The 15,922-nt window shown below is 38.6% G+C and overlaps 1 protein-coding gene across 18 annotated transcripts in view; it reads right to left on the reverse strand.

Moving 5' to 3' along the window:
• IPCEF1 (interaction protein for cytohesin exchange factors 1) overlaps positions 1 to 15,922 on the reverse strand; it is a 172,277-nt gene that overhangs the window by 98,913 nt on the left and 57,442 nt on the right. For 10 of the 18 annotated variants that reach the window (XM_069598752.1, XM_069598769.1, XM_069598760.1 and 7 more), the window contains one exon: positions 1,050 to 1,102. The exons of 3 other annotated variants lie outside the window; for them this stretch is intronic. In XM_069598752.1, the coding sequence (XP_069454853.1) occupies positions 1,050 to 1,073 (24 nt within the window). In that variant the 5' untranslated portion in view covers positions 1,074 to 1,102. Of the gene's footprint in view, positions 1 to 1,049; positions 1,103 to 12,258; positions 12,402 to 15,922 lie in introns of all 18 variants that reach the window. 5 more of the 18 variants (XM_069598764.1, XM_069598757.1, XM_069598765.1 and 2 more) reach the window with 1 other exon arrangement.

The following is a 15,922-nucleotide window of genomic DNA, read 5'->3' on the forward strand; positions in this document are numbered from 1 at the left end:
CTGCTTTTGGTTCTACCCCCAAAACTCTGTCCTATGCATTCATCATGAAGTCATTAGATTTGCCCAAAGATGCTCACCATCCCATCCCACATGCACTGCATCCTCTTCTATTTGAAGTGTCATGTTACTTATACTAACTTCTCTATCTTCCCTGCATAATCAACCACTAAAGGGGCTTCCCAGGTGGCACTAGTGGAAAAGAATCTGCCTGCGAATGCAGGAGACATAAGAGATGCAGATTCAATCCCTGGGTCAGGAAGATCCCCTGGAAGAGGAAAAGGCAACCCACTCCAGTATTCTTGTCTGAAAAATTCCATGGGCAGAGGAGCCTGGTGGACTATAGTCTGAGCATCCCCTTCCATCTGAAGTATCATGTTACATCAACATCTCTATTTTCCTTGCTTGAATTTTCTCATCTAATAGAGGAAACTTGCTTAATTGACTTACCTAATTTAGGCAAATTTATGGCTATAAAATTATTTTAAAAGGAACCTATAATTTTGGCATAATAATTAGCAGAATTATTCCCATAGAAGTTGCATGAGAGGTTATACTATACCAGAATCAATTGAAAATAGAGACAAATTTATGTACATTATATCAAATTCGTGGTTATGTTTCATGATATTTAAACAGCTAGGGGTCTTAAACAAATGCTTGGTGATCATAAGAAACTTTCGAACTCTAACAAAGGGATCATTTAATTCTATTGTGTATGTTAGTCACTTAGTCATGTGTGACTCTTTGCAACCCCATGGACTGTAGCATGCCAGGCTCCTCTGTCTATGGAATACTCCAGGCAAGAATACTGGAGTGGTTGGTTTGCCATTTCCTTCTCCAGGGGATCTTCCCAACCCCTGGATCGAACCCAGGTCTCCTGTATTGCAGGCAAATGCTTTACCATCTAAGCTACTAGGGAAGCTCTTTCATCCCATTATGACTAATGAAACGGACAATAAGTAGCGAGTCAAACTTAAAATCAACCTAATTTTTCACTCATTCATCAAACTGACGATACTTGAAGTCTGAATATTCCAAAGAATACTTACAAGCTCATTGCCATCAGTAGCCATGTATGACGTCAGATTGGTAGAAACAAAAGCTAGAAGAGAAAAAGCATTTTCAGTTAAATGTTGCAGGAAATCACTCTTAAAATTGTATATCTTCTTGACAGGAAGAAAAGCACTTGTATTTTGATTGATGAATTTCACAATAAAAGCAATTCCTTACAAGGCCTTTTAATTCAGAATAAGCCAAACCGTTAAAAACTGAGTTCATAAAATAAGCCAGAATTTTAATTGCACATGTGTCAGTATTTCTTTCAAGTCTACAGCAAGATATATTGTATATATTTTTTATCTACTTAATATTGTACTAAGGGCTTCCCTGGTGACTCAGAGATAAAGAATCAGCCTATATTGCAAGAGACACAGGTTCTATCCCTGGGTCAGGAAGTTCCCCGAGAGAAGGAAATGCAAACCTATTTCAGTATTCTTGCCTGGGAAATCCCAAGGACAGAGGAGCCTGGCTACAGTCCACGGGGTGGCAAAGAGTCAGACATGACTGAGCAACTAAACAACAACAATTATCATACATAGAGATGCATTTTTGAACAGTGAAAATATTTTCATCTTCAAGATGAACAACATAATGTAAGATGTGGACATATCTGATCCATTACTATTGTTCTGATGGTATTAACTGAACAATTTCAAAAATGTAACCAATCCCTCAGCCTCAGAAATCTCGACTTTAATATGAAGATGAGCCCCCTTTGATGTATTGCACTTTGTAGTGGATTACCTGAGAAACTAGACACTCTGGTTTCAAGAAAAGAAGATGAAAACAAAAAGGAGAAAATTTCATATCCTCAGACTAAAAAAAAAAAATCTCACATCTTCAGACTTTGATAAGCAACAAACTTGTTAAACATCCACAAGCCGCTAAAACTCTCTGCAAAGGAAAGAGCCTTTCACCTCTTCCCAGTGACAGATCCATACCCCCATGTGACTTTATTTCTTACACCAATGGTTCCCAAATTCTGAAGATGCATAGCCCTTCTTTATGTCAAAAATGCCATATTTATATCACATTGATATGAATAAAACATTTATTTGTAAAATGCCAAAGAGAAAAACCACAATAAAAAAAGACTGACCAATTTACTTAATTTTTAACTCACTTGTTTAAAAAATACAGTAAAACATAAATGGAAAATCAAATCACAGGCTGGTGAAAACATTTGCAGTATTCATTTAATACGTAAAAATCATAACTTAGACAGTTCTCTTATTCACCAATAAGAAAATAATAAGTAGACTGGGAGACCAAGACGGTGTAATAGAAGGACATGGAGCTCACCTCTTCCCACAAATACATCAAAAATACATCTACATATGGACCAGTTCTCACAGAATACCCACTGAATGCTGAGGATCTCATAGAATCAACACTGCAAGAAAGACCACTGCATAACTGGGTGGGATGAAAGGACAAAACAAAGAAGCTTGGGATAGACCTGAGCTATGAAAGCTTCTCATTCTGGGACCCCTCAACAAGATATGGAGTTTCAGGGACTCAGAAGAGGACACAGTAGCCAGCATGCAGGAGCAGGACAGAGAGAAAGGTGCCCAGAAGGTCCTGGCCACCTCACTGCACACCCCAGCCTGAGATACATCCCTGGTGGAGGGCATGGTGGCGGCTGGTTGCTGGTACACAGGACTTCAGCAGACAGACCCAGGGAGAAGATTTGGTTTGGATGCAGAGACAATCCCAAAGGCCTCAAGAATGGTTCAGGCCACTGGAGGTGTGTATAGGACCAACGGGAACCCAATTTGTCAGTGCACATGCGAAGGGAGTGGCATGGCCCCACCAGAGCAGCTTCATCCTCAGCTTGCTCACAGAGGGTGCAGCTCCACTCTACAAGCTCTGGGCACACACAAGCACGTGTGGGTGGCCCATACGCAGGGTGGGGCTGAAATCTGAACTGATTCCTGGTGGGTGCCTGACATTCACAGAAGATTCACACCACTGGCAGCTTCCTGAGCACAGCACCGGAAGGACTTCCTAGCTGACTACCGGCTTTTCCTTTGCTGAGGTGGGGCAGAGGGCAGTTTCGGCAACAGTGCACCTCGTGAGCACACACAAGCGTGACAGAGAATATCACAGAGAGCACGTCCCAGTGGATAGCTCTGGCGGAAGAATACCCACGGGCTCCGTTACCAGCAAAAGTACACGAGTCCTGCCTACCTCACACCGCAGCTTAGAACCAGATCTGAGAGCTTCTACTTCAACAGCTGGAGAACAGGCCCTGCCCTTGACAGAGCTATGACCACCACAGAGCAAAGAGGAGACCCCCTCCAAAAACCAGTGCAGCCTCCGATCACCACAATATAACCTTCACCCCTGAAAAGGGGGTACTGGCTAGCACACCACCCCTGAAGAACGATGTGGCAGGTAGCCATACCAAAAGCAGCCCTGGCATCAGTGAGACTCATATAGAATGTTCCCACATAAAAACAGCCCTTCAGGACCACAACAGATAACTGTTTCTCCTAAATTGAGTCACAGAAATGTAACTAAAATGAAGGAGCAGAGAAACTATTCACCAATAAAAGAACAAGAGAAGTCGCCTGAAAGACCAAGTAATGAAACAGGCTTTTTCAGTTTACTAGACCCTGAGTTCAAAAAGGAAGTAATACAAATTTTGAAGAAATTAAGAAAGATTATTGCTAGAAATAGGGATCCCTGTATCAAGGAACTGGAAACTATAAAGAGGGGCCAATTAAAATTAGACAACTCAATTCCAAGATGAAAACTGAGCTAAAGGCAATAAATAGCAAATTAAACAATTCCAAACAAAAAAGTGACCTAGAAACTACCCAATCAGAAGAGAAAACAGATAGAAAAATGAAAAAAATAAAGAAAGCAACATATGAGACCTATGAGATATATAAAGCATGCCAATCTACAAATAAGGGTACCAGAAGAAAAAAAAAAGAGAGAGAGAGAAAAGGGGATCAAAAATGTATTTGAGGAAATTACAGCTGAAAACTTCCCAGACCTAAAGTAGGAAACATATCCAGATACAGGGAGAAAAGAAAAGAAAAGTCAGGAAGAGGAAGTAAAAAGGCAATCTCTTTGAAAATCATGTCAAAAAAATAAAATACCTTGAAATAAACCTGATCAAGGAGATGAAAGACTTATACACTGAGAACTATAAAACATTGATAAAGGAAACTAAAGCTGATTCAAAGAAATGGAAAGATACCCCATGCTCTTGGACTGGAAGTATTAATATTAAAAATGACCACAGTACCCAAAGCAATCACAGATTCAATGCAATCCCTATAAATAACCCATGACATTTTTCACAGAATTAAACAATCCTAAAATTTATATAGAACCACAAAATACACAGAATTGCCAAAGCAATCCTGAAGAAAAAGAACAAGAAACAAGACTCTCCCAGACTTCAGACAATACTACAAAACTACACTAATCAAAATAGCATGGCAATGACATGAAAACAGATATATAGGTCAATGAAACAGAATAAAGAGTCTAGAAACAGACCCACAGACCTATGATTGATTCATCTTTGACAAGGGAAGCAAGAATATACAATGGAGAAAAGACAGTCTCTTCTTCAGCAGGGGTTGTTGGGACAGCATAACAGTTGCATGTAAATCAATGAAGTCAGAACACTCCCTCACACCATACACAAAAATGAACTCAAAATGGATTAAAAACTTAAATGTAAGAAATTGTAAAGCTCTTAGAGGGAAAGATAGGCAGTACACACTTTGCCATAAATCACAATGAGATCCTCTTTGATCCACCTCCTAGAGGAATGGAAATAAAAACAAAAATAAACAAATGGGACCTAATTAAACTTAAAAGCTTCTGCAAAGGAAACTATAAACAGGATTAAAAGACAACCCTCAGAATGGGAGGATATAATTGCAAATGAAACAACTGACAAAAGATTAACCACCTCCGTAATATATAAACAGCTCATACAGTTCAATGTCAGGAAAACAAAAAGCCCTATTAAAAAAATGGACAGAAAACCTAAACAGACATTTCTCCAAAGAAGAGATACAATAAACACAAGAAAAGAAGCTCAGCACCACTAATTATTAGAGAAATGCAAATCAAAATTACAATGACGTATCACTTCACACCAGTCAAAATTGCCATCATCAAAAAATCTACAAACAATAAATGCTGGAGAGGATATAAATAAAAGGGAACCCTCCACTGTTGGTGGGAATGTAAACTGATACAGCCACTAAAAAAACTAGGAAAAAAATCTACCATATGATGCAGCAACCCCACTACTGGGCACATACTTGGAAAAAAACAGAGTTCTGAAAGACACATGTACCCCAGTGTTCATTGCAGCACTATGTACAACAGCTAGGACATGGAAGCAATCTAGATGTCCATAGACAGATGAATGGATAGAGAATATGTAGTACATATTTACAATGGAATGTTACTTAGCCATTAAAAAAACAAATTTGAGTCAGTTCTAGTGAGGTCGATGAACCTAGAGCCTGTTACACAGAATGAAGTAAGCCAGAATGAGAAAAACAGACATCACATATTACTGCATGTATATGGAATCCATAAAAATGGTATTGATGAACCTATTTTCAGGGAAGGAATGACGATGCAAATGTAGGGAATGGACTTGTGGACACAGTTGGGGAGGGAGCGAGTGGGATGAATGGAGAACGTAGCACCAACAAATACGCTATCGTGTGTAAAATGGATAGTTGTTGAGAAGTTGCTGTATAACAGGGATCCCAGTCTGCTGCTCTGTGATGACTTAGAAGGATGAAATGGGGGAGGGGAGGGAAGCTCAAGAGGGAAGGGATAGATGTGCAATTATGGCTGATTTGCATTGTCGTATGGCAGAAATCAACATAACACTGTAAAAATTAAAAAATAAAAAAGATTTAAATACAAGACATGACACGATAAAACTCCTAGAAGAGAACATAGAAGAAACGTTCTCTGTCATAAATTGCAGCAATGTCATCTCAAGTCAGTCTCCCAAGACAAAAGAAATAAAATTTTAAAAAAACAAATGGGCCTAATCAAACTTAAAAGTTTTTGCACAGCAAAGGAAATCATAAACAAAACAAAAAGACAACCTATGGAATGGGAGAAAATGTTTGCAAATGCTAGAACTGACAAGGGATTAATTTCCAAAATATGCGAACAGCTCATACAGCTCAATATTAAAAAAAAAAAAAAAAGGAAGAACCAACCCAACCAAAAACTGGGCAGAAGACCTATTCATAAATAGACATCTCTTCTAAGAAGACATACAAATTGCCAGCAGGCACATGAAAAGACACTTAACATTGCTAATTATTAGAGAAATGCAAATCAAAACTACAATGCTGTATCACCTCACACCAGTCAGAATAACTGTCATCAAAAATTCTACAAATAGGAAATGCTGGAGAGGATGTGGAGAAAAGGGAACCCTCCTACACTTTTGGTGGGAATGTAAATTGGTGCAGCCACTGTGGAGAATAGTATGGAGATTTCTTAAAAAACTAAAAATAGTTACCATATGATACAGCAATCCCACTCCTGCCTCTATATCCAGAAAAGATGAAAACTCTAACTTGAAAAGATACATGCACCCTACAGTAGCCAGACAAGAAAGCAAGCTAAGTGCCCACTGACATGTGAGTGAATAAAGAAATTGTGATATGTATACAATGGAATATTATTCAGCAATACAAAAGAATGAAATCATGCCATTTGCAGTAACATGTATGAACCTAGAGATTAGCATACTAAGTGAAATAAGTCAAACAGAGAATGACAAATATCATATTATTTCAGTTACACATAAAATCTTTTAAAATGATATAAATGAACTTATTTACAAAACAGAAACAGACTCACAGATAGACAGAAAACAAAACTATGATTACCAAAGGGAAAAGAGGAGGGATAATTAAGAGCTTCATATTAATAGATACACACTACAGTATACAAAATGCCAAGCTGGATGAAGAACAAACGAAATGCAGGGCTGGATGAAGCACAAGCTGGAATCCAGATTGCCGGGAGAAATTAACAATAACCTCAGATATGCAGATGACACCACCCTTACGGCAGAAAGTAAAGAAGAACTAAAGAGTGTCTTGATGAAAGTGAAAGAGGAGAGTTAAAATTTTGACTTAAAACTCAACATTCAAAAAATGAAGATGCCAAATGGCATCTGGTCCCATCATTTCATGGCAAATAGATGGGAAAACAATGGAAACAGTGACAGACTTTATTTTGGGGGGCTCCAAAATCACTGCAGATGGTGATTGCAGCCATGAAATCCAAAGACACTTGGTCCTTGGAAGAAAAGTTATGACCAACCTAGACAGCTTATTAAAAAGCAGAGACATTACTTTGTCAACGAAGGTCTGTCTAGTCAAAGCAGTGATTTTTCCAGTAGTCATGTATGGATGTGAGAGTTGGACTATAAAGAAAGCTGAGTGCCGAAGAATTGATGCTTTGAACTGTGGTGTTGGAGAAGACTCTTGAGAGCCCCTTGGACTGCAAGGAGATCAAACTAGTCAGTCCTAAAGGAAATCAGTCCTGTATATTCATTGGAAGGACTGATGCTGAAGCTGAAACTCCAATCCTTTGGCAACCTGATGCAAAGAACTGACTTACTGGAAAAGACTCTGATGCTGGGAATGATTAAAGGCAGGAGGAAAAGGGGACAACAGAGGATGAGACCATTGGATGGCATCACCAACTCGATGGACATGAGTTTGAGCCAGCTCTGATAGTTGGTGATGGACAGGGAGGTCTGGCGTGCTGAAGTCCATGGGGTGGCAAAGAGTCAGACACGAATGAGCAACTGAACTTATACAAGACAGATAAATAACGAAGTTCTACTGTAGAGAACAGGGCACTATATTCAATACTTTATAATAACCTATAATGGAAAATAATCTGAAAACTATATAAAATATATATATATATACATATACATTTGTATTCATGTACATATTATACATATTCCCTTGTGGCTCAGCTGGTAAAGAATCTGCCTGCACTGCAGGAGACCTGGGTTCGATCCCTGGGTTGGGAAGATCCCCTGGAGAAGGGAAAGGCTACCCACTCCAGTATTCTGGCCTAGAGAATTCCATGGACTGTAGAGTCCATGTGGTCACAAAGAGTCGGACACAACTAAGCGACTTTCATTTCACTCACATATTATATAAAACTGAATCACTTTGTTGTACACCAGAAACTAACACAATGTCACCTATGCTTCGATAAAAATATTAAAAATTTTATAAAACAAAATAATTATCAAACTAATCAGATAACAAGTTTAGGAAAATTCAAAACATAAAAATACAAATGACAAACATTGGCTACCTAATGCAAAGAGCCAACTCATTGGAAAAGACTCTGAGGCTGGGAAAGATTGAGAAGGAGAAGGAAGCAGCCGAGGATGAGATGGTTAGATAGCATCACTGACTTACTGGACATGAATTCAACAAATTCCAGGAGATAGTGGAGGACAGAGAAGCCTGATGTGCTGCAGTCCATGGGGTCGCAAAGAGTCAGACACGACTTAGTGACTAACCAACCACAATATTCAGTCTCATTAGTAATGAAATAAGCTCAAAGTAAAACAACAGCCTAACTCCATGTTTAATCTTCATGACTGGCATACACAAAAAAAATGTTAGAAGCCAAGTTTGGTGGAGGGTGTTGAAAGAAAAACTTGTTGTTGGGATGCCCAATTATTATAGCCTTGCTGGAGGACAATTGTTGATGTTGATAACAATGGTGATGTTGATGACAATGGTGACATTCACAATGACTGCTGACATTTGCTGAATCTTTACTATCTGCCATCAACTATGGGCTTCCCGGGTGGCATGAGTGGTAAAGAACCCACCTGCCAATGCAGGAGACACAGGAGACTCAGGTTCAATCCTTGGTGTGAGAAGATCCTCTGGAGGAGGGCATGGCAACCCACTCCAGAATTTGTGCTTGAAGAATCCCATGGACAGAGGAACCTGATGGGCTACAGTCCATTGGGTCGCAAGAGTCAGACACGACTGAAGCAACTGAGCACCATACCAAACATAAGAAAGTTTACAATATATTCTTAATGAAACAGTAGGGAAAGTGTGTGCAGTGGAACTTCATTCACTTTTTATTATAAAAATATAGGTTTATATGATACAACTCACACATCAGTGCCTTGGAGGGAAAAGTCTGAAGAAATCTACAGCAAAATATGTATAGTGGGACTTTCTTGGTAGCTCAGTGGTTATGAATCAATGCCTCAAACATGTGTCTACCCATTGCAGAACCTTAATGCATGCTTTTCAGCAGTCAGGTCAATTCTCACTTAGTCAAGGAAGCTTTCCACTATATTTATTGGAGATCAGTATCTTTTTGTATGTTCTCATTAGCCCCTTATCTTTTATTCATAGAAGGTCTCATAATTGTACAGAATTCTTAATTTTGCAATTACTTTGCTAACATCTGACTCCCACCATAGTAACTTACCTGAGGGCAGAAGGCATTCTCTTACCTTGTCTATCTGTTTATTGCTCTGTACCCCATCTTTGTATACTGGTTGATTAAATAGACATTTGTTGAGTAAATGAATTTAAAATACAGAAAATAAAAGCTCTGAACTACAGATGAGTTTCCATAAAGAAAACCTATGAATTTCAATTTTTTATTTCATTTAGTGGAATAGTACTGTCATGAATAGCCCATGAGAAATCCCCTTCCCAATCTGCAGAAGGTGGAAATGAGACTGTGTGATGTCAAACCTCCCCAAGTTAGAGAGCAAATGGGCAGAAATAATATGCAAACACTGGTGGAAGGAGGCATAGGTGAGAGAGGACGTGCCTTTACGGAGGCTATGTGAATGTTCACTTAAGTAGTTCATGTAGTGGCTTTGGAGTTTGGGTACTATATTTCCTGAGGTGGTCGACATATGTGAAATCTAAAATGTCACCAAAATGATTCAGAGTGAGGCAGAAGAATCGTCAGAACCACCTAAGCTTAATCTAGTTTCTCCTCTTCCATACAAAGCACACAGCCATACTTTAGAAGAATTAGGAAGTGGGATGATATTTATGAAGACTCATGGAAATACACTTGCTTATGGTCTGGACAAAAAGAACCAGCTCAGCTAACGATGTTATAGGGTACATGGTATCTCTAAATATTAGGTAGCAGCAAGATTCGATAAAAATACTTATAAAGCACACAATAAAATTAGCTTGTGGAAAATTATACTAATGCTGGCAAAAGTGCTTTGGAAGTAATACTTTTTCCATAGTCCCAACCTTTCTGAGAATATTAGTTTAAGGAAGGTGCCTATGAGTGAAAGAGTTAAAGGAAGAAGTGTTAAGTTCTCTGATGTTTTGATAAAGAATTTTTGTATAATTCCCAGGAATTAAAAACATATAAGAGCCTAACAAGATGTAACAAATAATATTTATAAATCAAGTTTCCAATTCTTTGCTTTCAACAAAATTGAAGAAAAATCTATTTTAAGTCTATTAATCATTAAAGTAGTTGTGATATTTGGCATATTCTTGGAAGAAGTTCAAAAAGTACTCCATTCCCACCTATTTATTTATATGAAAAATAGTTTTAAGTGCTTACATACCTAAAAAACAATAATATGATTAAAACTGGTTCTGAACTCTAATACTAGAAATAAATAATACTCATGGGTATTGTTACATACCCAACACTTTGGCCACCTGATGTGAAGAGCCGACTCATTAGAAAAGACCCTGATTCTGGGAAAGATTGAAGGCAGGAGGGGAAGGGGATGACAGAGGATGAGATGGTTGGGTGGCATCACTGACTCAATGGACATGAGTTTAAGCAAATTGTGGGAGATGGTAATGGATGGGGAAGCCTGGCGTGCTGCAGTTCATGGAGTTGCACAGAATCGGACACGACTGAGAGACTGAACAACAAAATTAGGAAGAAAATCTCATCTGTGTCATTAAACACTGCATTTTCAATAAAAACATTTACCTCTTGTATTAATCATCATTTGTCAAGATGTGCAACATATTTATATTTTTTGTTAAGTTACAAACCAATAATAATTATAATGGCTCACTCCAAATGAAATCATTTATGGTTTAAAGGATTATGCCACTTCAAAATTTTTTAGTAAATTTCATTTTAAATATATGCAATATATTGTTGAAATGTATCATAGGATTATTAATAAGTTTTAAGCATAAAAATATTTTATAATTGTACAAAAATCCATGGAGTATTGGAATAAAAATATGAGTTCTAGGGGGGAAAAGTGCTATGTAAAATCTAAAACTCCAAAGATTACTTTAAAAAAATAAACATACCAAATTTCTGTTTACATTTAATGTTATATTTAAAGAGAATATAACATTTTTCAGGCTTTCCCGGTGGCAAGAGCCATAGGAGACGTGGGTTTGATTCTGGGTCAGGAAGATCTCCTGGAGGGGGTTGTGGCAACCCACTCCCATATGCCTGCTTGGAAAATCCCATGGACAGAGGAGTCTGGTGGGCAATAGTGCATAGCATCGCAAAGAGTCAGACATGATTGATGTGACTTAGCATGCACATATAACCTTTCTTCACTATCAAGATTCATAATATGCCACAAATTTCATCTTTTGCAACTATTTAAACATATGATAAAAACTCTGGGTGACAACTTAAAATTTGAGGAAGTATGTAGGGTTTCCATATTATTTTATAGATATACAACCAAAAAAAAAATGTTTTAAAATCACTGCACACACATGGTTTAGGGCCAAACAGATCTCACTCCACCACTTAAATGTGGAAACTTAAAAAAAAAAATTCACCTAATTTCTCTAAATAGTAAGTGCTTCATCCATTAAACAGAAATGACAATAACCAGCTGATAGGATTTTGTTAGAATTAAGTGAAATATCATATGGGAGACACGTAGATGCTCAACAAGAGGTAGCAATTACCTAGAATGGGTGTAATTACCCAGAAATCGCTTTATTATAGAAAACTATTCTTCCTAATGGAGTTAGCACACAACTAAAGGATTTGAACAAGTTAGATAACAGGTTTCATCAAATAAAATAGCTTTCCCACTTCAAGGTTGAATAAAGTCCCTAACCTACTCTCCTAGAGACATTTTTGGTATCTTATTTCAGAGTTTAAGGAAATAGTTTTCTTAGTCATATCTGAGACAATTACCTTCTTTAAAGAACAGTTCCTTAACAATACCACATGCTGCTGCTCCTGCTGCTAAGTCGCTTCAGTCGTGTCCAACTCTGTGCGACCCCATAGACGGCAGCCCACCAGGCTCCCCCATCCCTGGGATTCTGCAGGCAAGAACACTGGAGAACACAATGCGTGAAAGTGAAAAGTGAAAGTGAAGTCACTCAGTCATGTCCTACTCAGCAACCCCATGGACTGCAGCCCGCCAGTCTCCTCCGTCCGTGAGACTTCCCAGGCAAGAGTACTGGAGTGGGTTGCCATTGCCTTCTCCCAATACCACATGACACTTAGCAAAAACACTAAGGTCATTACTATTTTTTAAGTCAGTGAGACGAAATCAAATAAAATATTTGTATTTCTGAAATGAAATTAAATAAAATATTTGTATTTCTGAAATGAAATCAAATAAAATATTTGTATTTCTGATAAGTCCTGTAATTGAAAAGTGGAAATATATTTCATTACAATTCCAAAGATGAGATTGTTCCTAAATTTATTACTGGTTTTCTGGACTGAATGTTTGTGTCCCTGCAAAATTCATATGTTGACATCTAATTCCAAGCATGATAGTATTTGGAGGTGAGGACTTTGGAAGGTAATTAGGTCATGATGCAGTATGAGGTAGCCGTCATAAATGAAATTAGTGCCCTCGTAAGAAGAGACCAGACTCACTCTCTCCCCATGTGTAGCTACAAGAAGAATCAGCAGTCTGCAACCCAGAAGAGAGATCGTACCTGAACCTGGCCAAGCTGACATCATGTTCTTGGACTTCCAGCCTCCAGAACTGTGAGAAGTAAATTTCTGTTGATAAGCCCCCTTGTTTACAATATTTTGTTACAGCAGCCCAAGCTAGCTAAGATGCTGGTGAAGAATCATTCCTTTTTGTTTTATCCTAATAAACTTCATTCTAGCAATTTATTTTAGAAACTTTTTGGTAAACTAGTTAAGTAGAAATACATATTCTGGTCCCATATCATTTTAAAACCAGAAAATAAATTAAGAATATCAATACACAACAAATGCACTATTGATAAAGCAGACAGTTGATAATTAGAATTTTTAACTTAAAAAAAATTCACTAAAGGCAGTTATAGTTTCCATTGATCCAAAAGTAACTGTCTTTTTTTTTCTTTTCTTTTTTTTTTTAATTTTAAAATCTTTAATTCTTACATGCATTCCCAAACATGAACCCCCCTCCCACCTCCCTCCCCATAACATCTCTCTGGGTCATCCCCATGCACCAGCCCCAAGCATGCTGTATCCTGCGTCAGACATAGACTGGCAATTCGATTCTTACATGATACTATACATGTTAGAATGCCTTTCTCCCAAATCATCCCACCCTCTCCCTCTCCCTCTGAGTCCAAATGTCCGTTATACACATCTGTGTCTTTTTTGCTATCTTGCATACAGGGTCGTCATTGCCATCTTTCTAAATTCCATATATATGTGTTAGTATACTGTATTGGTGTTTTTCTTTCTGGCTTACTTCACTCTGTATAATCGGCTCCAGTTTCATCCATCTCATCAGAACTGATTCAAATGAATTCTTTTTAACGGCTGAGTAATACTCCATTGTGTATATGTACCCCAGCTTTCTTATCCATTCATCTGCTGATGGACATCTAGGTTGTTTCCATGTCCTGGCTATTATAAACAGTGCTGCGATGAACACTGGGGTACATGTGTCTCTTTCAGTTCTGGTTTCCTTGGTGTGTATGCCCAGCAGTGGGATTGCTGGGTCATAAGGTAGTTCTATTTGCAATTTTTTAAGGAATCTCCACACTGTTCTCCATAGTGGCTGTACTAGTTTGCATTCCCACCAACAGTGTAGGAGGGTTCCCTTTTCTCCACACCCTCTCCAGCATTTATTGCTTGCAGATTTTTGATCCAAAAGTAACTGTCTTAATTGTAATCTTTGGGATGATGTAGTAAAACAAGTACCATGCCTACCCTTTTAAAGAAGACAGTTTATTATGATCTCAAGATAGTTTTCCGTTTGAAAGAAACTATGGGCTAGACTTATTCTCTCTCTCATGGAGCCTTAAATGAAAACAACGTAATGAACAAAAAGTTTAAAAGCCAACAGATTCATTCACAACAGGCGTATCCTTTAAAATTAGTGTTAGTGTTCAACAAGACACTCTCAGAACAGTAAATGGATTTATAGACAATCCAAGAGCATAGGCAAACAATGTGCATTATTCTTAATCCAAAAACTAGAGCTCTTCGGAAGGAGAAAATGCTGGTCATCCTAAAAGCAGAACTCTCAATCACCAAAAAGCATGGAAAATGTGTGACAAGGAAGTACACACTTAACCAGCAGCGACGCCAGCCTGTAAGCATCTTCTGTTAAGTGACTGTCCATCACAGCAACACCATGTGAGCAGCAGAGAAAATGCATCTTTGCTCAGATAAAAAAGTGAAGGACATGAAACAATCCACTGGCTTTGCTCCTTAGCAGGACGTCTCTTATTAAGGCAGAGTAGGAGAGAAGGGAGCAAAATTCAAGATGCCCCCCTTCACCCCCGCCCCCCAGGAGCATGCATGCAGGGATGTATTGAGTGGGCTCATCTGTGGTTATTATTTTTCCAGGAAATTTACAAAAGGGAAAATTTTATTCAAATTATTGCAAACTTTTTCCTTTTAGCTTTATTGTCATTCTGTCCCAATCCATCTCTCCTACAAGTTTTAAAAGTCTTATTCCTCTTCTTTTATTTATTTTCTCTTTTTTGTCTTTAACTCCTCCACTTATTTCACTGCATTTCTTTTCTGCGGTCTCCCCACTTTGAGGATAATCCGACAGATGGTTTTAAGACTCGCAGCTTTTTTTAAACAGAAACTATAATTAAAATTACTTTATTTTCAACACCACTGAAATGCTGTGATCCATCGTCTGGGGAGATTGGCAGCCCTCATCTTTTCTTCTCCCTCCTGCCTTCCCACATAAGCTTCCAGCCCTGACAATTACAATTTAGACATAAAAATCCACAAATCTAAGATGGAAAAGCCCTTCTTTCAGCCAATAATGTCAATCTCTATCCCCAAACAATCATTTTTACCATAGTAACAGGCAGGTGGAAAACTGTAAGCAATGACCAACAATCCCTCTTCTACCTCTTGGAGGAACCTGCACCAACCCAGAAGGCTGGTGGCCGCCCCCCCCTTAGCGAGGCACGAAGCTCCCTTACATCTTTGACCTCAAACATATAGGTCCTTTTGCAGCTTCCAGAACCCGAAAGATTCACAGATTATGATCTGCAACCCAGCATGCCCTAGGGCTCTGGCAAGAGACTGGAGCCCTGCCAATTTCCCTCCAGGTGTAGCCAGCGCTGCCCACGTGTGCCCTGCACTCATTGCTCCCAAGAAGGCACTTTCCCTTTAGCAGCTAGTGGGGTCAACCAGATGCCCAGAGACCAGTGGGACTCATACCTATGGGATTGATTCTGTTCCTGGGATTATCTTAAATTCCACGATGCCAGCCCAGAGTAACCCCACCAGCCCTCCAGAACTGAGCTAGCACACTGATTTTCGGCTCTTCAAATTATGTATAAAGGCAGGGGCCCTGCAAAATAACTTTCACCCACCCCCTCAACATACACATGCACAAAAACATACATCACAGTAGCAACTTCATGCA

Source organism: Ovis canadensis, chromosome 8 (assembly GCF_042477335.2).
Source record: "Ovis canadensis isolate MfBH-ARS-UI-01 breed Bighorn chromosome 8, ARS-UI_OviCan_v2, whole genome shotgun sequence".
Lineage (NCBI taxonomy): Eukaryota > Metazoa > Chordata > Mammalia > Artiodactyla > Bovidae > Ovis > Ovis canadensis.